The 24,569-nt window shown below is 37.5% G+C and overlaps 1 protein-coding gene across 1 annotated transcript in view; it reads right to left on the bottom strand.

Annotated features, from left to right (window-relative positions):
* The window catches only part of LOC121646987 (chemokine-like protein TAFA-5), an 88,671-nt gene that overhangs the window by 14,785 nt on the left and 49,317 nt on the right, over positions 1–24,569 (bottom strand). Inside the window, exon 3 of the mRNA XM_041996155.1 lies at positions 14,696–14,823. Coding sequence (XP_041852089.1) covers positions 14,696–14,823 — 128 coding nt within the window. The remainder of the gene's footprint in view (positions 1–14,695; positions 14,824–24,569) is intronic.

Below are 24,569 nucleotides of genomic sequence, written 5' to 3'. Positions count from 1 at the left end.
CCTTTCCCCCTATGGAGAGGTTTAAATTCACAACCAGCTGTTTAGATTGATAACAGAGCTGAGGACAAACACAGAAAATAATCACAGTAAAAACGCTGCGCCCTGGGGAGGCAGATTGTAGGCAAGTATGCTGAGAAACATCTATCCGATTAAAACAAAACTTTGTCATAGGATGTAATGATATTACACAGGTCTTCCCTGCCTTTTCAACAGGGATGACCATTTTAGCTTCATCGTGTAATATGCTAACATATTAAAATCCAGGTGAAAACTGGCCCTCTAAAAAATAATTACCCAACATCTTGACTGTGCAAACATTTCCAAGTGTTTTTGCATTCATTGTTTTAATGCAAATAAGCCAAATCCCCAGTTCAGATTTTAATGGTGCTGCCGTTTAATGTCCAAAATAATGTATTACTATGTTGTGAGGGTAGAAGGAGAAGTTTGCAAAACGTTTGATTTTAACACAGACATTGGATGACAAATTGTTTTTGTATCTAAACCCAAACACCTTTTCACCCAGAGACCATTGTTTTTCAGCAGCTTCTTATGTGCAGTACCGCTCATGCTGCCAGAGCTCTTATAGATTGTAGCAGAAGATTAGGAGAAGAGTCTGTAGCACCTCTTGCTCCTTTGCACCAACCAAGTATGAATCTGATGGAGAAAGTAAGGCTGTTTTTACAAAGATTTTCTTAACACTTCAAATGGAAAGCTTCATGCTTAGTGTGTTACAAGGAGCAATAAGCTATACAGCTTCTTGGTATCTTTTTTATAAATTATAATACAAACCTCATTTGCAAAAACGCTGGTAAACTCAATGCAAGCAAACGTGAACCTGTTCACATTTGTTATCATCATCATCTAGGGTGATCTGATCATAAGTGCTTGTGTTAACACATGGTTAAAATGTGTCTACATGCACCCTGACACCATTTTTGATCAGACCTCAGTTACTCTGAATGCAAATACAAAAAAATTACATACATTCATTCAGGGTCAAACAAGATATCATTCTGATACATCAATCCTATCATCAGTGATGCTTAGCATAGATCCAAATTTAAAATATTGATCAGATATTGATACAGTAATCCTTTCTATGATGCAGTCAAAGAACATGTTAAAGTGTTTCTATTTTCTTTACTGTACTGTAAAGTGTTATTTTAATCTAATGTGGAAATATATCCAAATGAGTGGTGTGTACAGTAATTATGATCAAATTAGTCTGTATTACTTTAATTAATACAGCTAAATTCTGTCATGATTCATGGTTTATGTTCTGGTTTCTTGTGTTTGGTTTTTGTGATGATTTTGGTTTGATCTTGGTTTCTTGTATTTAGGGTCATGTTCTGTGTATTTTGGTTTCTGCTCATTAGTTTACCTGGTGTGATTTGTTCATTCACCTCACCTGTGTCCCGTTAGTTCCTCAGGGTATTTAAGCCATTGGTTTCAGTTCCTCCCGTACTGGTTCATTGTTTGCTTATGCTTTCTGTTAGTACTTTTAGTTTAGTTAGGCCATGCCATGCCAACGTTTTTGTGTTATGTAGTTTAAGTTCAACTTTATCAAATCCTTTCCCCTGCACCAGTCTGCCTCTTGCTTTATCTGCCTGCATTTAGGTCCTCATGTCCACAGTCCCGTAACAAATTCTGAAAATATTTAGTTATAAAGTCTAAAATAGAGTAAGGTTTACACTATATGCTGCTTTAAAGCAACAAAACAAAATTTTCTGACCTTAAACTCTGTGCTTCTGATTCAATTTGGTGGTACACTGACATTCATTTTGTACATTCTTTAAGTTGCCGTTGCTCTACAGCATCCTGTGGCTGAGGAACACCACTTAATAACATTTTCTTTCTAGTCTGTGGCATCACATGACAGGGGTAGGGAGCTTTGTTTTACATTACAGCATGACATCACATGCCAGCAACTGCATATCAACACACTGCATAAGCATCATGGCAGATTCAGAAAAGAAATTCAAGATGGCACTCATGAATGGAAAGAAGGAAAAGAAAGTGGAAAAAGCGTGTATGATTTGATGGGTGTTTGCTTTGGTGTTTTCTGTTCCTTACTTTCTATTGTCCTTTAGTCTTCTGTTTTTTGGCTTCTTGTCCTGATTGAGTAGAGCCACACCCCTTGTATGTTGTGTGTTTGTTGCTTCCTGATTCAGCACACCTGGTTTAATTATCTCATTCACTTCAGCTGTTTCGTTAGTTGTCCTCTGTGTATATGCCCCTTGGTTTCTATAACTCATTGCCAGATCATCGTTGTTTTCCTCCTGTTCTTGTTTGTGTTGGTTACCAGTACTTTGGATTAAACCCTGGATTATTGTGCTCATCTGCCTCTTGCCTCGTTGGTCCAATTTTGGGTGCACTTCCACTCCACCACTGAAAGTGACAGAGTAAGAAATAAGACAACAATCAACATCAGACTGATTTTTACTGGCTGGAGAGAGCTCAGAGCAGAAACAGGATGCCTGATGGACGCTGTCGTCATTAGGTGGCGCCTCACTCAGAAAATCTTCTTTATTCTTTTATTCTTTAATCTCTACAAATATAAATGCATTCGTTTAGCACATTTTGTATATTGACATATACAATCTCTATCATTTGAACATTCAAATGACAAAGATTTTATATCTGAATATACAAAATGTGTTACAATCTACTTTTGTTAATTGTTTTTATTAAGTGTGATTAAGCTTGGAAAGAAAATTAGATTTAATAATTTTAGTTGGTTTTTGGGATCTGATATTAATTGGAATGATTGTTTTAAATCAGTATGTAATTTCTCATATTGATCATTAGATCCTGAATCTAGTCTCGCAGATTCTGATATGGTGTTGGATGCAAATACACATATCACTGACCTGTGCCTGTCTTCATTCTGAGTTCAGTTCATACAAACATTCCCAGGAACCTGATGCTATCTGCTTGTTTTGTTTGTGTAGACTGAAAACAGTAAACACACAAACCTCAGTTAATGATGAACATTTCCATTAAGATGGAAACACAAGCTATAATAATATAATCTATAGTAAATAGATGATGTAAAATAAATCAATCAGCAGTCAGTGTTATTATTGCAGAACTGCCATCTGCTTGTTTACACAAACTGCTCATTTTAAGACTAAAAATGAAACAGCATTAGAATAACACAAGGGGAAGATATAATCAGAGACTCTGATGAGAGGAGACCATGTCCTAGAGAAACACGTGAAGGTGAAAAATATTAAAAAGAAATTACATCAGGGCCAGAGATGACAGGAATGAGTCTTACAGTGTTGTTAGTTACATATCAGCTTAACTCATATTGCTGCTCTATAATACAGCATCCCGTTATCTCTGTGTCTGTCTGTGTGTGTGTGTGTGTGTGTGTGTGTGTGTGTTATCTGCTATTTTCTTGATAAACACCACAGCTGGGAGTAAAGTGGAAAGCAGGCGACCTTGTTTCCGACGTAATTGCTTTATGATGAATTGCAGCTGGTGATGAGAAACAATGAGCCCTGTTTCTATTTATTTCTCTTCCAAAGCAAAAACAAGCCAGAACTGGTCTCATTAATAATGCAAAGCTTTGGTTACAAACCCATTTTTAATTTTCCTCAGTGTATAGATTGTTTAAAATTCTCTTGAGAAAGTACAGCCTAGCTCAGGAACACACAGGTGAGGAAACTTTGGCTTTAGTTATTTTTTGGGCTTTAGCTGCCCCTGCTGGAATCTATAGGCCCATTTATGCTCAACGCAGATGATTGATACTCAGATGGACGGACAGTTACGTTCATCTCCTCCAGTTACACATGCAATTTGGTCCATTTTCAAGGAGCTTAGCTATCCGTTGCTTAATGTAGAAGGCGGAACAATACTGCAGGGAATCATGAGGGCAGTGCTGAGCAGAATAGCTGATATGTGACCAGTGAAAAAAACAAACCAGAGAAGAAGAAGAGAATCAGTAAGGGAACAAAAAAGCAGAAGAAGAATCAAGACGAGCACAACAACTGTAGAAGTTGTGCGAGCTTTGAAGAAAGACTATGTGAGTGTTTAGGGCGTGTTGGGAGGTTGGGAACAGCTTTATAGTGATGCATTTCTGCTGCCAAACGGTGTCTGGAACTGACGTCAGCTCACGGGAGTGAACTCTGAATCGAGCACTGGCCACTAGTGGAGGAACTGCCTTAACAACAATAGCAACGCAAAACAGGCATGGAAGAATGAGGATGCCGTCATATGACACCGTTTGATATGAACATGGCTATTTACGTACGTAAGGGAGCATAAATGGGCCTTATGGATGCAGCACTTGTGCAACTAGACTTTAGGTGTATAAGGTTCACATCACTGAATGTAAATTTCATGGTACACTTGGGGTAATGAGATGCAACAGGTTGGATTTGCTCCTGCATTGTTTTCATTCCGTTTTAGTTCTCCAAATCACTTGTAACACTAATTTTTTTCAAAACTGCCATAGATACATTGCAGTTATGTAGCAGGTCTGTTTTATTGAATTTACCTACATGGAGGAGGAGCATCCTCCCACATTTTCAAAAAACATATATAATGTGCAACAAACCTTTTAAAGCTGATGAATTTGTAAATATTTTTTTTTTCTTTTACGTTTTTTGTTATTTGTACTTTGGCTTATCGGCACACTACTAATATTAGTTTTGACAAGAAGAAAGTAGGACACTGAACAAAGTATTTCTCATTTACATGTCTATGTTGTAGTCAGAAACATGTTGACAGTGACAGCAGACTAGGGCTATAGTATGTATTCACTTGACAAAGGTTGCAAGAAAAAAGTTATCATTTCTTGGTAAACTATAAAAATTTTGCTCTCTAATAATATCATTTTGTGGTTGCATGTGTACGTTTATCACTAATATCCACTAATATCCATCTACCCATCCATTTTCATCTGCTTATCCAGGTCAAGTCACAGGGGTGCATCCAGAGCAGGGACGCCCAGGCTTTCCCTTTTCCTGGCCACTTCTTCCAGCTTGTCTGAATGCTCCAAGCTCATCTTGGAGGTTTTTCTTTTATTCCTTTTAGCTGTTCTTGTGTCAGTTGTAGGTGTCATGCAAAACAATGCATTTATGTAATGTTTTGACTAGGATATCTTCAATAAAACTGACATATTTACTGTTTCTTACCACAGATCATTTGGTGACTACAGGTTCTGCTCTACAAAATATTTGTAATTGAAGTCAAAGCATGTGTTTTTATGACCCTATCTACAACTAGATGAGTGTTAAAGGAACAGTGAACGCAACTGTAGATTCAGACCTTGATAATTTAATTGTTAAATGGGTGAAAATGTATTTTATCCATATTTGTTACTCTCTAATAGTCTCTCAGTGGGTCAAAAAAGACATCTTACTGTCATCTATTAAATTCAACCTAAACGCTGAGTAGTGATGAATTCAGGCCAGTGAGCTGTTTGGTGACACTTGGAGACTGTTGGGGGTCTACAGTAAAATGTTGTTACTATTTTTGTAGCCATGGGAGTGCATTCTTTTATAACCAGTAATTTTTAAGAATTACATGTCATCTAATGTAAACGTTATAGAAAAACTTGGTTTCTACTTGTCATTCAACTCCTCATCCAGACTCTTGTATCACCAATTAAAACCTCAACACTTTTCTGTACATGCCTTTAAGCCTGTAAACCTCATTTCAGCTAATTGATTATCATTTGTTCCTCTGATCCTGCTCGCTGAGTTTTAATGAACACTGACTCCTCTTCTTGGGTAAACACTGAATTTCGTGTCGGTCCACCCACTCAGTGCTGTGTCTGTAATTTAATTTGCCTTCCAGCATGGCAATCAGATCTGCTGTCCTTCATTAGCAGATGAGATTTTTTTGTGAAGCTCCTTAATAAAATAAGCTATTCTCTATTTATACTGGGCCAGAGGCAGCAGAGGCAACAAAGTACTGCCATCTTTCAACAAGAGGGGGTGGGAAACTATTGTCGGGTGTCAGAGCCAACAGAGATGTTCATCAGCTAGGAGGGGGGCTAATGGGATGAGTTGAACACTTGGTTTAATTGCCCTGATAACTGGTTGAACACTGTCCAAATTACCTGCCAAATTTAGACTGCTGCATGTGGTGCTCACTTTAGCTTGTATTTGAAAACATTAAATGACCTCTTTAAGTTTTCCAAAAAGCTTGTAAGCAATATCCAGTAAAAAACACTGCCCATCCAAAACAAAACTCACACACTAAAATTTTGTTGAACTGCCCACAGCTTTGATAACAGCAGCATTTACTGTGGCATAGTTTCAATAAGCTTCTACAATGTCGCAGTTATTTATGTCCAGAGTTACACTAATTTTTCTCCAAGATCTTGTGACCACTGTGCATTCTTCTCCAGCACATCCCAAAGACTTTCAACAGGGTTCAGGTCTGGACTCTGTGGTGGCCAATCCATGTGTCAAAAAGATGTCTCCTGTTCCCTTAACCACTCTGTCACAATATAAGCCTTATGATCCTGGTATTGTCATCTTAGACTATGGCCGTACCATCAGCGAAGATGGAATAACCTGCTCATTAAGTAAATTCAGGTATCAGCTGACCTCATTCTCTGGGCACATAGATCTGAATAGCAGCAAACCCAGATCATAGACTGGCCCTATAAAATGATCTGATGACATAAAAAACGCACACAGCATTTAAGGTTATTAGAGAACAAAACTTTCATAGTGTACCATAGTTAACTAATTGAAATTATGACAATAAAACACATTTTTTCTGCTTTTTTTGTTGCCATTTCTGAGCCAGAAAAGTGCTGCAAACAGCGCAACAGAGCAGCTTCACTAACTTCGACACTGGGTCAGAATTTTGTAGGAATTTGTATGCTTCTCTGTGCACTGCTTTCGTAGGAAATCATATGAACCATTTGTGCAGGCTGCCCATCTGGTAGCTAACCTCATTCTTTGGACCCCAGATCATAGACTGGCCCCACAGGTTTGTACAGTAGACACTATTCATGATGGCTGCATCACTTCATCTTCCTCTCTTCTTATCCTCATGCTCCCATCACTCTGGAACAGGGTAAGTCTGGACTAATCAGACCACATGACCTTCTTCCATTGCTCCTGAGTCCAGTCTTTATGCTTCCTAGCAAAGTGATTAGCCTCACTGATAAGTGGTTTTCTACACACAGCTGTTTAATCCCAGTCCCTTGAGTTCCCTTCACATAGTTTGTGTGGAAATGTTCTTACATTCACCCTTAAACAGCCCTGCGTTCTACTGGTGTTTTTTATGATTTGATTTAATCAAATTGTTGATCACCACTGATCACCATCATTCCTGAAAGATTTTGGTTCCCTACTATCCTTCCAGGAAGGATTTAATAATGCAGTAGACAGTTCTTAACCCAGTTTTAGAAGTTTCAGCATCTCCTTACATGTTTTCTTTGAAGTTGCCCACTGAGTCAGTCAGGGTTAAATAACTTGTTTCCATCTGAAATGTAATCATCCATGCAGTTATTATTGAAAGGGAGGCTCTTACATATTTGCTTAGTTAAACACTGGCTCAGCTTCTAAAGATATTTGCCTAAAGGGTGCTGGAATTTGTCAGGCATGATTTTGGATTTTGAAGATTACAAATCAAAATCATTTCAGGTTGATCAATTTACTTTGGAGAAATTGTACCAAAGTCAAGCTGGCCTCCTTATGTGTAATTGGATCAGGTCTCCTTTTACATTTTTGGGGGTTTAAGTACGCATATCAGCATAGCCAATAGTAGAATTGATCTTCTCTGATGAGGTTAAATGTACCTGATTAAATGTACCAAGAAAAGATGGTGTTTTATCAAGCAAGGAATTAAAGAAAAAAAAAAAAACAGCTTGAAATGCCTTTAAATTCCTTTACGAGACGACAGCTGTTTGTATTTATTTATTTTTATTTTGTTGTTGTTTTCCCATTTCTGGTTTTCTTGATCAGGCTTATAAATTAAAACTACTTGGTTGAGGAAAGAAACTAAATCATGGCATTGTCTTAAATACAATGTGACTGCTTTCATTTTAAAGTTTATATACAGTTGATCTCATGAACACTTAAAAGTGTTCTTTGAATGTAATTACAGGGTTGTCTGAATGAACAGCCAATCCAAAGGAATATTAATCTAACAGCAGCCACGTTTTTAAAATAGTCTTATCAGCAATGATCTATTTCCTCTGGGGGAATACTGGAAAGCCCCGTATTGCAGGTAGATTTTTCTTAGCTTGCAAAATTAGAATTTATAGCATAATCATATTTTATTTCTTTAAATTTCACCAACGTATTCACAGCGTACTGGCTGGGGAGTGTATATCAAAGATGTGGAGGTTTGCCAAATTAAATTGCTAACAATATTGAAAAAAAGGACCTTAAAGTTATGCGATGGAAGTTCTTTTAGCTTTGGGATGAAGCTACCAGAAAGGGGAGTTTTTTTTTCCTCTCCACTACTCCCCATGCATTTCAGGGTGGAGGACTGAGCCAGAGAAAATATTTCATGCAATCCATTGTTTTTCTTCTCTTGGCAAATGTGTTTATGAATTGACTTTATATTAACAGCTTTATAATGCAAAATCAGAAAATAAAGCATGTCCTTGTACCTAGGGGACTGTCACAACCTTGTTAGATCAGGGAAACAATGAAAACCTGCAGGATACCGGCCCTCGCGTACAGGAGTTTGACACCCCTGTACTACAGGGACACAAACACAACCAGAAACTTGAAATCATGCCTAGAGGTCACATATAAACCGGTGACAAGTTGGGCAGCAGATAATCAACTACTATGAGATATTCACAGAGGACAAAGGCATGAGTCAAAAAGGAATAAAAAATCAGCATGACTTGAATCAAGTTCGGCTGATGGGATGATTTCTGTTATCTGAAAAAAAGAAATGCTGCTAATCAGCTTTAAAAAGAGTGGAAGAGAGAAGGAGCAGAAAGCTCTCAAGGTAGCACTTAATCAATTAACACAGACTGATGCAATGAGGATCAGCAGCATCTCCTTCTGAAGATGTTATTATGTAATTAAGCTGTAGGTGAGATTACATTTTGGATTGAAACTGAACACAGAAAAAAAAATAGCATAAAACAATGTAACTAAAGACCCTCTCCAGCAGAGCTTTCTATTTTTTTTTATTTTCTTTTTCAACCGGCTGAGCCAGTAATGTCATCCTAATGTGACCTTAATTTATAACAGCAGGTTAAACAAAATAGTCACTTTGAATGTGATGTCCTTAGTAGGACCTGTTCACTCCTGGCATTATTTTCCTCATAAATATGACTCTTAAGCAGAGATGGGTAGAGTAACCAACAGTTGTACTCAAGTAAGAGTAGTTTTACTTCATCAGTGCTTCATCAGTGTTTATCACTGGGTCTCGTGTGCTCTTTGTCAAGGAGGACAGGCCCCATGTCTCACCTCTATTCCTTTGTCCTAAATTCAGGATCCCATTATATGTTGTACGTTTTTCAGGAGGTTAACTATACCAAGCAGCCTTTTGGTTTCCGCTAAGTACTGTAAAGAACAGGGGTCTGCAACCTATATAATCCCAAGAGCCATTTTTACCTCAACCCAGCTAAAAATAAAAATAAATAAATAAATAAATAAACTTGTTTAGAGCCGCAAATGTTACAAGACCTTTTGAAAAAGGACATCTTATCATTTTGGCTAAATATCTACTACAGCAAATTTGCTGTCGTTTTAGGAGAACCACATTTTTATTTCTGTTTTTGGTAGGTCTGTCAAAAATAATGCATTAACGGTGGTAGTTGGAATTAACATTACATTTTTTGAAGTCTGTTGCATTCAGGTTTTCAGATGATGTGATGACAGTTGTATCTTCATAATCCCCAGATTACACGGAATCATTGATAGGAATTGATCATTGAGAAAGGGCTAAGACATTAATATAAAGCTTCACATTTTTTTGCAACGAGTTGCAGTAAATCTGTTGATGACCATGATGCTAAGGAATCTCTGATAATTAATCTCTATTATATATATATTATATTATTATACCCAGCACAACATCTTAAAACTTTTTTCCATTTAAGGCCACAAGAAGTTGGAGTTATACCTGTGGCCATCAAGATGTTGGGACACCCTTTCTTTAAGCTGGCTAATGAAGAAATACCTTGACTGTGAATGTCTTAGTGCAGAGCTGAAACTTTCAGCTGCACACTGAGCCCTGCACAGATGACAGTGGAATGTAGTTTTGAAATGCTTTAGGGAAAATTGCAGAGTTTATTGAAGAAGATACACGTCAGCATCTCGGGGGTCCCGCCACTGTCAGCAGCTGCTTTTTATGACACAACGTCTGCAAGTTGCAAAGAGATGAGTAGGACAAAGTGGATGAGCAAGCAAAATTAAACTAGGAAGGCATCATGAGATAACAGCACAACCATCTCACAGGAGTGTCCCACAAAATGGTATTTTCAGCATGCATCTTGGTTTTGTGGCAGATACAAAGTAGAACTGAGTATTATTAAAAAAATACTCTTGTTTTATGAGGTCCACCTGTTCCATTGTTAATAACACAAAGAGCTATTCAGTCAATTACATGGCAGCAAGGCATTGCATTTATTGGCAATTTGCTGAAGTTCAAACGGCCTCGGAATGAAGAAGAGGGGATTTAAGTGATTTTATACGTGGCATGGTTGTTGGTCTTGGTATTTCAGAAACTGCTGATCTACTGAGATTTTCACACACAACCATCTCTAGGGTTTACAGAGAAAGGTCTGAAAAAGAGAAAATATTCAGTGAGCAGCAGTTGTCTGGACCAGAATGTCTTGTTCATGTCAGCAAGAAGTCAAATGGCAACTGGTTTCAACCAAGGTACGCAGAATAGCATCTCTGAACACATAACACATCCAGCCTTGAAGCAGATGGGTTACAGCAGGAGAAGACAACACCAGGTACCACTCCTATCAGCTAAGAAAAGGAAACTGAGGCTACAATTCACACAGACTCACCAAAAACTGAACAATAGAAGATGGAAAAATGTTGACTGGGCTGATGAGTCTTCATTTCAGCTTCAACATTCAGATAGTAGGGTCAGAATTTGGTGGAAACAACATGAAAGCATTGATCCACTGTGTCTTGTTGTTCAGGCTGCTGGTAGTGTAATGGTGTGGGGCACATTTTCTTGGCATATTTCAGGACCCTTAGGTAGGCTGTGGTGTTTAAACCATGATAACTTGGTACTGAGTATTGTTGTTGACCATGTCCATCCCTTTATGACCACAGGGTCCCATCTTCTGTTGGCTACTTCCAGCAGGATAATGCACCATGTCGCAAAGATCAAATCATCTCCAACTGGTTTCTTTAATGTGACAGTGTGCTCACTGAGACAATAGAGCAGCTTTGGGAGGTGGTGGAACGAGAGCTTCTCATCATGGATGTGCAGCCGACAAATCTACAGCAACTGTGTGATGCTGTCATGTCATTATGGAGATCTAAGGCACATTTCTAACACCTTGTTGAATCTATGGCACCAAGAATTAATGCAGTTTTGAAGAAAAAAGAAGGTGCAACCTGGTACTGGGAAGGTGGAAAAGTGACCAGTGAGGGTATTTTTTTGTCACTTCTGATTTCAGTAAAAGGAAGAAACAAATGCTGAAGAACAGCTGAGACACAAAAGCACTGATACCAACTAACATAGTTTAATAAGGAGGACAATTTAATTTGATCCTTTTATTAAAAATGCAAATGGTTAGTATCACAACAAGTATCACACAAGTTAGTATCAAGTTAGTATATGTTGTTGATGAGATCAAATTTAAAATAAGTGTCTTATGTGCACAGAAAGGCAAATATTTTCTTTTAGAACTAGCAGATTACACCAGTATGCATCTTATCTTAATGGGTGGCGTGTAAAGTCAAACTTCTTCATACCTTCCACAGCTGTGGGGTATAGGGAAAATGACAGTGTTGGGGAAGTGAATACATCTTTGACGTAAGCCTGGCTAAATTTATCAAAAGTGACGGTGGGGAGTTTTGTCATTCAGTTCACAGGAAGTGCACCGTTGGAACTGCTGGTTTTGGGGAAGTTGTTCAAATATTAAATATGTGTTCATGTAAAGGCAGCTGTGTGAGTTTGTCTCACTCTATGCTGACACACAAAACAAGAAAATCAAGACTGAGCTGGGTTAATGTAGACATTACCAGAGAACCAAACCATACATTAGTTTTGTGTTCTCAGTCAAATACCAAATGAATGCACACATTTACACTGCTTAGACTAAACATCTTTAGTTAATGAGGTTCAAATGACAAAGTATAGAGTAGAGATCTGAAAGGGACAGGATTTTCAATCCTGCTCCCATGGGACTCCCTTCACCTGACCGCCTGAGGGATTCCCAGGAGTCCCGACGGGTACTGAGTTTTTTTTTAACGCAAATCTAGAAGATGAAATTCATCATTTTTATGAGGGATATTATCCGTAGTGCAGCACAATAAGCGAGGCTTTGACCCACACACAGGCCACCCTGGGTCACGTGACCTGCGCTACTAGTAACAGTGGGTCGCTGCACACTGCACACGCAGCGCAGAGGTTTAAAAAGGAACCCTATTGATGTGATGGAGAGGACCTTGTGCAACTCCCCCATCATCACTACAAGATCTTGAAGAAAAAATTTATGCAATTCTGGATGAAAATAAATGTGACATTGCAAAAGCTAACTGAAACAATGCCACAGTGAATACATATCGTAATCAAAGCTAAACAAGCCAATGAAATAGTGTGCAACCAGTTTGGATGGGCAGTGTACATCAGAATCAGAATACTTTATTAATCCCTTTGGAATTCCTCAGGGAAATTTGTGACATTCATTTGCACTTGGGTATCAAAGGTTTTCCCAGGGAAGGATCAGTTCACATTAAATATTTGTTGGAACTTGATTGTCTTTTCTTTGGATGTCGCCTATGGGGTAAAATAAAGTTTCCAAATAAAGAAAAAAGAAATTATTAAAATTTTATGTTAAATTACAGTTTAATGATTGAGTTGAGTTTGTCCTCAATTTTAAATCTGCATTGCACATTTCCATTTAAAAATAATTTCAAGTCTTCTTCAAATGAGGCTTCAGGAGCTCCAATTAATCCAGGGGTTTCCAACTCAGATACACAGTGGGCAAAAATGAAAAAAACTGGAACAAGTTAAGGGCCGGACTGGATTAATGTTAATTAAAAACCTTTTAAAATGACCTTATTGCACATATTGAACATCGAACTAACAGAGCCTATTTGTTATTGCCTATAAAACAACATTAGTCATTAACTAAATGAAAAAAAAACACTTTTGCATTTCTTTCTTATGGCTATATATGTATTTTTTCATAGTAATTTCAAGTGAAAACATTTTCTACAAAACTGCCAAAAGCAATTTCCTTGTTTGAAAAATCAAATGCTCTGTAAGAGAAAGACAAACAATGCAAAAGATAGACAGACGGACGGACGGACGGACGGACAGATAGATAGATAGATAGATAGATAGATAGATAGATAGATAGATAGACAGATACTTTAATTGATCCCAAAGCTGATAAATTAGGGATATAAATAAAGCAGTAAAACAAACATACAAATCTAATAGATATAGATAGAATTCATAACTTTGAACTATGACCTTATACATATATATTATTCATCTAATATGTGATCCAATCTGAGATGCCACAATATGAAATTAGATTAATTTGGTAATTTTACTACCATCATGAACTCAGGGTCATATTCAAGATTTTTTCTCTTTTATGCCTTATATACTGTAAGTACACAGAGGGTACTTGCCCATATTACCATAGAAACGACAACTCTAACCATTTCTATGTGGTAAAAAAGTAAACAGTAAGTAAAGTGCCAAGTTGTGGCACTGTTGGTCTAATGTGGTCTAGGTTTCCAAGAATTCAGTGTAATCGCCCTTTACACACATGCTCAGCATTGTTTATTTTGTGTTGACAACACTTCAAGAAGTTGTTTCTGACATAGCTTTGTTGTCAACTGGAAACCTGTGTTTTGACTCGCAGGTACTAGTTTAGTTGCTCCTATCACGTACACGTGTCTGGTGTTTACCAAGCGCGTACTCCGTTTTCTATAAAGGGCAGCTTTTGGAAATTTCATATTGGAATATCTATTCAAGTTGTAAAATTTAAAGCATCTTATCTGCAGCTACCTTTACTCTCAACAGACTCCACAACACACGCTGTGTTTACATGCAGAGCAGATGTCTGACAGCAGAGTAGCTAACACTGCTGCGCACCTGGAGGCGGCAATGCCGGTTCAATTAAGAAAGATTTAATCCTTTTAAGGCGTGGCACTAACAATATAACTGTGGCAGGCCGCCACAGCAGAGTCAGTGTAGGGGAAACATTGGATAAACTATTTGGTAACGCAGTCTTCGCAACCCACAGGTGCAAAACTGAACGGTTTTTACGGCCCTCTAGGTGGCACTCAGCCAAAACATGGACCTTGACCCAATGGTGAAGACAAGAACAAGTTCTTCTGATACTGCACATTACTGCTGTATAACATTTGACCTTCTTTCAAAGTGTAAAAGGGTATCAATGCAGTAATTAATATACTTTAATCAAAAGGCTTATTACATCATTTCTCTGATGAAACATGTGACACAGGTAACTTAGTATGAAAAAAAAGAAAAGAAAAAAAGGTTAATTTTGTCCCATTTGAGCCAGATGGGGTTTTGTTCTCACCGTGGTGGTTTTGACGCGGCCTCCTGGTTGTGTGCAGGTCCAGCCCGACTGATTGACCAGGAGATTACAGTCTTCATCGTCCAAACAAGGAGTCATCTCACACCACTGTCGACTCCTGACAACTCGAACTGAGGAGGAGGACAGCAGAGGAGAAATGTGAGTATTTTGGTTTCATCTTGTTTCTCAATGCCAGATGAACCAGTTTGTTTCCTCAAATCTGAGTCTTTGAATAAAAAAAAACACACACAGAAAGAATTTATGTATAAAATGATCATAAGTACAAGACAAGATGTGGGCATATCTGATAAATTGGATCAAGCAAAATAAGAACCTAAGTTTCAGTCGAGGGACGGCATGGCGGATAGCTACAAGTTCCATGGTGGCCTGGTGGGTCCACACAGGAGGAAGGAAGATAAGGGTCTGATTGATAGTATATTAGGGCTGGGCAATTAGTCGAATCGATCTCGGTTTTCAACGATCACAAAAATTAAATGATCAGATTATTTGCTCCTTCTCAGTTTACACTCATGCTTTTTTCAGTTGCAAATTGAGCACCACTTGCTGTGCTCTGCTGCAGACTCCTCCCACAGCCCCAACCGCTTTGGTTTCATTCAACTCAAGTTGAAAACACCTCTCAAGTTATGGGATGGACACACAGGAGGCGACGTCACTCCTCCATCATTTTCTATGGAACTTGCGCGATGAGGCGAAAATCGCTGCCCTCCTCCAGCCAAGCAACAAGCAACATTCGTGCATGTGAAATGTTGCGCTCGTTCACGTAGACATGCACACGGGGGGTTGTGACGCCACACAAGAAAATAGAAAAATGTTCAATTTTTATGAGTCACAACTAAATAATCCACCAGCTCCCAGACACACAGAGAGACAAACGTTATAAACAAACAGAACATTTTTTTTCTCAATTAACACAGTCAACAACCCGGGATTTAAGAAACTCATCAACACTTTGGAGAAACGGCATCACTGCCATCTCGTCTCCATGTTAGTGGAGTATCTCTCCCTGCCCTGTATGATGAGTGTCGTGAGGGTGTTGGGAAGGACGTGGTTACCGTCCAATGTTCCGCCACTGCTACGGACCTGTGGTCAAGCCGCATCATAGAGCTGCATATGATGCGGATATTAACGTGAAAACAAAATGTCAATCAAAACAATCATGATTATCATTTTCCCATAATCGAGTATATGTTGGTGTGTGGATATGATGAAGCTAGGCTAGAAGGTTTTCAAGAGGGCTAAATTACAATTATCAATATTATATATAATCAAGGTCACAAGGATGGTAATTCTTCTTATAAAAGTGAGATGCTGGTGATTAATATTGTAATAGATTAATGTATCCAGTTTTCCTACATTATTCATTTACATTGCAAAGGAAAATAGCTGCTATGGAAGACGGTAAGACTATTGACCTAGTGGAAAGGATGAATATCCTGTTTTTAGTCTTACATAGTAACACAAGTAAGAGCAGCTATGGTACTTAGGAAAAGAACTGCAGTTCTATCATTATTTACTTAAAGGTTTCCAGCCTTTAATTTTTTAGAAGCAGTTATTCAGAGGATAAAATGAGAGAAAAGTATTTGCATGCAGGTCAGGTAGAGCCAGGCTCTCATCTGCACAGCAATGAATTACAAACTGATTTTCTTGAATGTGTGTCATAATTCATGGAGAGAGAAGTAGGACCCAACTGCAGGACTAAGCAGGCAGAAAGCAAGCAGATGCCAGAACCAACATTTTATTCTAAAGAGAATAAAAGGTGTTGCAGTGGCAGGATTTTAAAAAAATAATAAAAAAAAAAATAAATAAAAAAAACACTGAACTGCATGAAGCTACAACCACAAACCAAGACACGATCGACAAGGATCTGATGCTGAACAAAGAAACCAGGAGGTGTTTGTTCTGACGGAGCGAATGACTAACAAAAGGCATGTGGTGATAATTAGCAAATAGAACCCAGATGTGAAACCAGATGAGGAAACAGGGGAAATACATAAAGCAAAAGAGAAAAAGTATGAACTTAATCTTGCCTAACAGGAAAACTGAATCAAAACAATGAAGTAACACAAAGACCCTGTCCACATGTTCACAAATATTATGGTGCAGATTTTTCTGTGTATTTCTGCTTTTCATCCACATGAAACACAATTTTGGGGTACTGAAAATAAACTTTTAGAAAAAACTCTTTCCAAGCAGGTCATTTATTTATTTATTTTTTAACCTGGCTGTGCTAGTTATCTATGGAAAGAATAACCTGCATTTTCAGATTGCAGGTTCAGTGCACCACAATGTGTGAGACAATATGTGACATTCCCAGCCAGCATGTCTATATGGGGCCCATAAGGGTTAAATCTGGGCTGCAGACAAGGGTCGTAGGTGGGTTGGTCCGCAGTTTCCACAGTGGCCTCACCAGTGTTTGCCCATTTGGGCCTTAAATGGGTTCTGACTGGGTTCCAAATAGGACCCATATCCATGTTACCCAGCTCCAGCCCAAACTCACTTAGCCCATATTTATACTTTATAGGGCTCATTTAGCCAGCCTACATGGGTTCCCCAATGTGGGGCCCAGTTTATAAAAAAAAGTTGGGCCCTATTTAACTTTGATGTGTTTATGCCCAAGCCCAAATAACCCACCTAGGTCCTTTATGAGGCTCATACAGCAGGCCCACATGGGCTTTGCAAATTGCACCCATGTTACTGAAACTACATAAGACCTGCAACATATTCCTAGTTCAAGGCCATGCCCACTCAGTACCCACATAGCCCGTATTTAACCCCTGTGGGCCCCATACGGACATGCTGGCTCGGATTAGGTCCTTAGTTTGCATGGCGATGGTAGACTGACAAGACTCCCAGCCCACATTATAAGCTATTCTTAGGTTTGCTTATGCTGTATTGAATGTAATGTTGGGGTATAACACCACTTTCCCTATCTATCAACATCAAAGATTCTGCTTTTTTGTACTGCATCATTTTTCAGTTTTGCTGGAAGCTTGCTAATGTTGGAGTGATATACACATAGCCAAGGATAGAACCTAAAGTATAACAGAAGCCCACAGGTTATGACAATATGTCCAATAGATAGTATAGTAAATTAAGAATCAATCTGACATTATTTAGTTGAAAAATCTGTGTCTTGCCTGAGGGGATGTACCCTCAATAAAATAAATAAATAAATAAATGAAAGCCAATGATTAGAAGCTAATCTATCAACAAGGATGCAAAATGGCTCTATCGTTTCACAGAGTAAAGTTTTCAGTGATGGATTTTGTTTTAAATATGGCCAAATAACCCTGCTTGAGCCATCTTGACTAATTGGTTTGGGTATGTAATACTCAAAGTATGTGTTTGTTACCCCAATGCTGTTTTATATTTTCACCATTTCATTCTTGTTCTGTAATTATTAACTTTTATCTCAAACATTTACCAAATAAAAAGAAAAGAAAATACATTTATTCTTGTTATTCTTATCCAAAAAAAATGGAAAAATGGAAAGCCACTTTTCTTTCTCTTTTTCTTTTTCTTGGTATGAACATAACTCAAAAAGTTATGGATTTTAATAAAATTTTCTGGAGATGTCAGAAATGGATTATAGAGCGAGTGATTAGATTTTGGGGCTGATCTGGATCACCGTCTGGACCCAGGATAATTTTGTCATTAGAGCTTCTAACTAAAACATAATGCCCAAAATCATTAATCAAAATACTCGATGGATAAAGGAACTTTTTTAACACTCAAACCACCAGAAGGGGTCATTTTGACACTACACTGACACAGCATAAAAATGATAAAGGTGGCATTACATTTTGTTTCCTTTTGAATCTTTTCATTGTTAAAAATTAGACAAATGTTCAATAAATAAATAAATAAATAATTGATTAGCATATGGGATTACTTTCGGCTTGTATTTCAAATAGGAAATGTCAAATACTTACTAGCTTACATTCACTTATCAGCTAACATAACATATAGCAAAAAATCATATAATGCTGAAGTAATGAAACAGAGCTGGATGTCAGCTGATAATATATATTTTTTATTATTATGTTTTCAGTTGTGCTGGTTTTTCTGGCTTTCTGTGTGCCTGTCAGTAACATGCCTCAAAAAGTAATAGACAGATTCTGAAATTTTCAGAAATAAAAGGATGAGGAAAAAATTATTACATTTTGGGGGTGATCTGGATCAGCGTCTTGATCCAGGAATCTTTTTAAGGATTCTTCACTACTGGAAGATAGGGATAAATTTGTCCTTAAAGCTTCTAACTGCCCAGTATCATTGGGGGAAAAAAAAGAGAGATGACTTGATGGTAGATGCTATAATCCTCCAACATTGTTTGACCCAGATCATGTTGATATTCTGGATCTGATGAGCCAGAAGAGTCAAAATAGAGGGGGTACTGGGTGGGCTGTTGGGCCTTTTGGGATTTACTCTGGTAAAGGACCCGATTACTTGGCAGAGGTCTGCTTTTACTTTGATCCCAATCGACTTAGAAGTAGGGAACAATTTGGGGGTAGGTTTTAGTATTTTTTAAAAGACACCAAAAATAAATTGTGAACTTTGGGAGTGGAAGATGACCAGTGTATTTCCTGACCTACAACTACATCAAACTACTTCACATAGGAAGCACTTCTTCTGTGCTGTATAATTGTTTGCAATATGGTACAGGAACTCTGAGTTCTGCAGCTCATCCATCAGCAATGACTTTTTCTCTTTGCTAATGAAAGAGACTTAATATTGACTGTAACTGTCCACAATCTACTTTCTCTTTTTTCCCAATGTTTGATGTTAACTCCTCTTAATGAAGTGTAAACAAGCAAAATGCATCCCAAAGAAATGCAAGACAGCCCAACAAAAAGCAGTACCATGCAATGTACCTTTTTTTTTTTTAAATCTATTTTGCAGTATTATAATATCAATAGATTGTGGAAGCCTCAAATGGTTATTCCTGCAATTATTTATTTTTTTAATCTCTTTATTTTTATATAACAGAATAATTAAATCATGATTACAAAGTTAATTTTCATGTGATAAGTTTTTTCATTATTAATATTTATTTGTTTGAAATCAGCCTTTTCTGTTACTAGTTATCACAAGATAATGAGCTCTGTTTTTCAAGATAACAGAATGATCGATATGAGTTTAGAAGAAAGAGTGGGTTGTGCTTAATTTAATTGGTAATTGTTGCCATTGTAATTTAAGTAAGTAATTAAAGGCATGCGGTTTGTTTTATGGGAATGCCATCCCTAAAATCCAACAGAAAAAGAAAAAACTCAACAGAGAAAAACAGTTGTACGGTAGCAACATAAAAAAGCATTGTTGTCTTGAAATAACAAGATAGTTAACTCATTATCTCAAGATAATGATGTAAAAAACCTTTTTAAGCACAGTGGCTCTCAGTTTCCATAGTAACAGTACAGTAATTTGAGGGTTCTTTTTCTTAAAAGTTGACTATTCAAGCAGTTTGGTTTAAAATGACCTAAATGAGTGAGAGTTTACATCAACATGCTCAACATGCTGTCATTAGGTGGAACGTTATCTAAAATTTAACATTGAAACTAATGGCAGGTGAAATGGGAAACCCTGGTCTTCTTGTTACTGTTACATGTTTTGCAGGGAAAAGTTGCATCCTGGCATCCACATGTTGCTGTGACACTTATAAGACCATAAGCATAGACTATAAGCCAGTGTATATTTTTTAAAATAAAATCCTATTATTTATCTTTTTTTTTTTTTTACTTAAAGCATAGTTGAAATAAAAGCAAACTAAACATAGTCCACTATACTGAACAGACCTCATTGATCAAACAATAACCTATTTCTAGACAAGCAGGACAGTCTGAACATTTTCATTTGCAAACTGCAGCTTTCAGATTGACCAGCTGACAATGAGGAAGGTAAGATAATGTGGAGGAACAATTAACGGGAAATAACAAACAAAACAACAAACTAAACAAAAACCAAATCAAACAATGATAACTCAAACCTTTTGTAGTATTGGTTGAGCTCTACTGAATCTTCTTTTTGCATTCGGCTTATTTTCATTTGATAAGCTTTGTGGAATCACAATAACGTCCTCAGGGTTGTTTTCTCTTTCAAAGAAATCATGTTTTTACTTTTTTGATTAAGTCCATTTACACACCATTGCATTTAAAACACAGGGTTGACTAGCACTCATCATGTGCAGGGGGGGTTTCCAGAAAGGAGGTTTAAAAAAAATCCTGTGATAAAGCCTGTGCTCACGGTTCCTAAATCTTCTGATGTCTTAACCTATGTTGTCAGTTCCAAAACACTGGCCATGAAGTAGCTATCACAACCCCATGTTGGTTAAGCCAGTGTGTGCACATCTACGGCAAACCCTTGAAAGGCAGCACCCACCGAGCCCCCGAAATCACAATGAAAATTACCAAAAAGAAAAACAGCTGTATCCACCACTGCCTGCTGTGACACAAGGATTTCCACCAAAGTCGATGCATAAGTGGATGTTAAATGCATGGCAGCCTACAGTTGTGTTATCTAATTACTAAATTCAATAAGCTTATTTTTATATTATATTATATTATATTATATTATATTATATTATATTATATTATATTATATTATATTATATTAAAAGCTGCCAAAATGACGCGTGAATGATGGTTTATGTAATTTATGTAGTTATTTTGGTTAAGATGTTTAACGCTTGTGCAGCATAACAAGTCCAGTACATCCGTCATTTCAGCATTATGACAGCAGACATGGAGGTGTCTAGAGGCAAGATGAGCCGGCTGGCTCTTTGGATGGATTTGAATATAAAAAGAACATTGATGGAACAAGCCATAGTTGTGGAAGATGATGATGTTTAACACCCACTCTTTTCCCAGTAAGGGGGTTCACCAGCACTCCCAACATTTTTCCATAAACATGGCCCCTCTATGGTCCTCTCTCTGTGTCTGCGCAGTGCTCTGTCTCCTCCTCTCCCCCTCCCTGTCCTATTGTTCCATGACTGGCTGTCCTTAATTAGCTGATCTTTTTTACTGTAGCATTTTTTGTTCAGCAGATAAGGAGGAAGCTAGCGGTCCATGGTTCACATCGAGACATATTTACCTCAATGTATACTTTTTTGGTATAACCCTTCTCTAACAAAGTAGCTGACATAGGTGTAGAAAGGATTTGTACTTCAGCTATGCAGGGGCGGGTCTAGAAAAGTTCTGATGGGGGCCAGGCAGGAGCACTGACCAGGAAATGGTTGGCACAAATGAGATATTTTTTCAGGTCTAGAGTTTATAAAATATTGATCTGATCATTACAACTAAAGTGATCATCTGATGTCAATAAATAAATAAATATATAAAATAAAGTATATATGATATATTTTTATCAGCAGATGTTTACTTTGGGTGATGCTGTGTTGTAGGATTTTTATCACTGCTGCACAAAGAATTACAATTAAATGATAAAAAAAAAGAAAAGAAAAAGTGTTTTCAGCCAGATCATCAGTTTGGTTAGAATAGAATAGAATAGAATAGAAATACTTTATTAATCCCTTCGGAGAGCCTCAGGGAAATTTGGGAATTAGAGTTTCTTGATCATTGATAGATATTATCACCACGGATATGCTGGACGAATTCTCCATTATAATCCAGAACATGGTAGAGGTGATTTAGAACAACATTTAAAAGTGCATTACATGCTGCATTTACTGACCTTGGACATCTGACGTTTACCCAAGTGAAGGTCAGTAATATGCGTAAGCATTGACTCATCCTGTTGATACAATACAGTAAAAACAGGCATATTTCAGGCATAGTCACAAATGGTGATTAATCATGATTAATTTGTAAGCTGCCATTAATCTGATTAAAAATTTTAATCATTTGACAGCCCTAAATATATAAAGACTTGATTTTTTTTACATTATCAGCATTACCAACAGTCAGGTTATTTTTTGATTCTGGATCATAAAGAGATAATGTGAATGTTATATGAGGAAAACTAAGCAAACATCTGTTTGTGATCAACAACACTGCAGTGTACATGTGTAAAAGTTCATGAAAATAATTTAAACTTAACATATCAAAGTCATATGCTTCTGCTTTATTTGTTTGTCATAAGTATTACAATATGATCAGTGATACAAAGTATGTGGTAAAAGTAAAGTCAGAGCCACTTCTTGACACATTTTGCAAATTCAAGCTGTATTGTATAAATGTACTGTGTACATTATAAAGCAGAGCAATAACTTAAAATTTCTCATTTTAAGACTTAGTGCAACATTATTACAAAAATATATAATATATAAAAACTGCAAAGTACTGAGTGCACAATTTCACTTCAGAGACAGCATTATTTAAGTAGATAATTAGGTGCGTAAAGTTGTTCATAGGGCCAACGTAACACAACATTAAGCCCATTGTGCAACATTAAGCAATTCAAAATGCAAGATTTTGTAGCATTATCTTAATGAACATATCATAATTTGCCATGATTTAATGCAATGCATTACAAAGAAGCATGACAAAACATGATGATCTCCAGAGTGACATGATGAAATATTACATTAACATAACTGTAATATAACATGACTATCATGCAACATAGTTTGACATTACAGAAGACACCACAGAAAAACATGATCTTACATAATGTTACATTAAAAATTACTTGACCTAACATGATATCAGTGCCAATGAATAAACAGAAACATTCACATGCAATGAATTCTTCACTTGAAGAGCTCTTCTGATGTTCTGATGTTTGGGGTCAATATTTTTCTGACCCAATTGGCCACCATCTTCTTAGACACACACTTATTCCTGGCACTAAATTACACTCTGGGAAGTCCGGACAAAATCGAAGAAAAGGAAAGTCTGTAATACATAACCTTGTAATCAGTACTCCCTTTGGCACACAGCTTAGCTCTGTGATGGTGATAGCCTGTTAGCCTCAATTACCGAACTGATTTCCCATTGAACAACAGCAGCTCTGGCCAGCCATGATACTTAATTAAATTCTCACAGTCCCTCACTCAAGAAAAAATGCTTTAGCTGCACAGCATATTATTGACTATGTATTTTTAGGTAAAATTCTGATTCAATGTAAAGGATATTTATGAGAATAAATGAGCCCCTGGAGGTCAGCGGACCACAACGGACTTACCAATGGTCCTTAAGGCTTGAGCTGAACAACTAACATGTATACAGACTTTTTCAATCAGTCTTTGGGAAATGTCCAACACTCATGCAAATAATCAATCATCATCCCAGTCCCTAAAAAATCATACCCATCTGAGCTGAATGACTTCAGACCAGTGTCTGGCCATCAAGTGTTTTGAAAAGCTGGTACTAACACCATCAATCCTTTACAGTTTGCCTATCACTCTAAGAAGTCATTACACCCTGAAAGACCTTAAAAGCATTGGAACCTAAACCAGGCTGCTTTACCTGGATTACAGTTCTGCCTTTAACACCATTCCCATACACAGTGCAGGTATAAATCCAGCTTTAGTCAGCACAGGATCACCACAGAGTTGCTGTCTCAGCCCTAAACTCTTCACTCTGTACACCCATGACTGTGTCAACACCCAGGATAACACTGTCAAGTATGCTGACACCACCATCCTGGGCCTTATAAAGGGTGGAAAAGAATTTAGAGACCTGGTCCACGATGTTTATGGCGAGGAGGTGGGTGCTGCAGAGGGGCCCCAGTTTGGTTCAAGATTTTCCAAAGCTCTGGAATTGTGCACCAGTGGGCTTATCAATGCTCTCTATTGGTGCTGACAGGCGCTCGCCAGCTTACTGACTACAAATAAACAGACATGCACATCTGTATGTTGTCAGAGGAGGCAATCCAGAACATGGCTACATTTCATTGACAAATA

This window comes from Melanotaenia boesemani, chromosome 10 (assembly GCF_017639745.1).
Source record: "Melanotaenia boesemani isolate fMelBoe1 chromosome 10, fMelBoe1.pri, whole genome shotgun sequence".
Lineage (NCBI taxonomy): Eukaryota > Metazoa > Chordata > Actinopteri > Atheriniformes > Melanotaeniidae > Melanotaenia > Melanotaenia boesemani.
The sequence above is the reverse complement of the archived record's forward strand: the minus strand, read 5'-3'. Positions and strand labels throughout refer to the sequence as shown.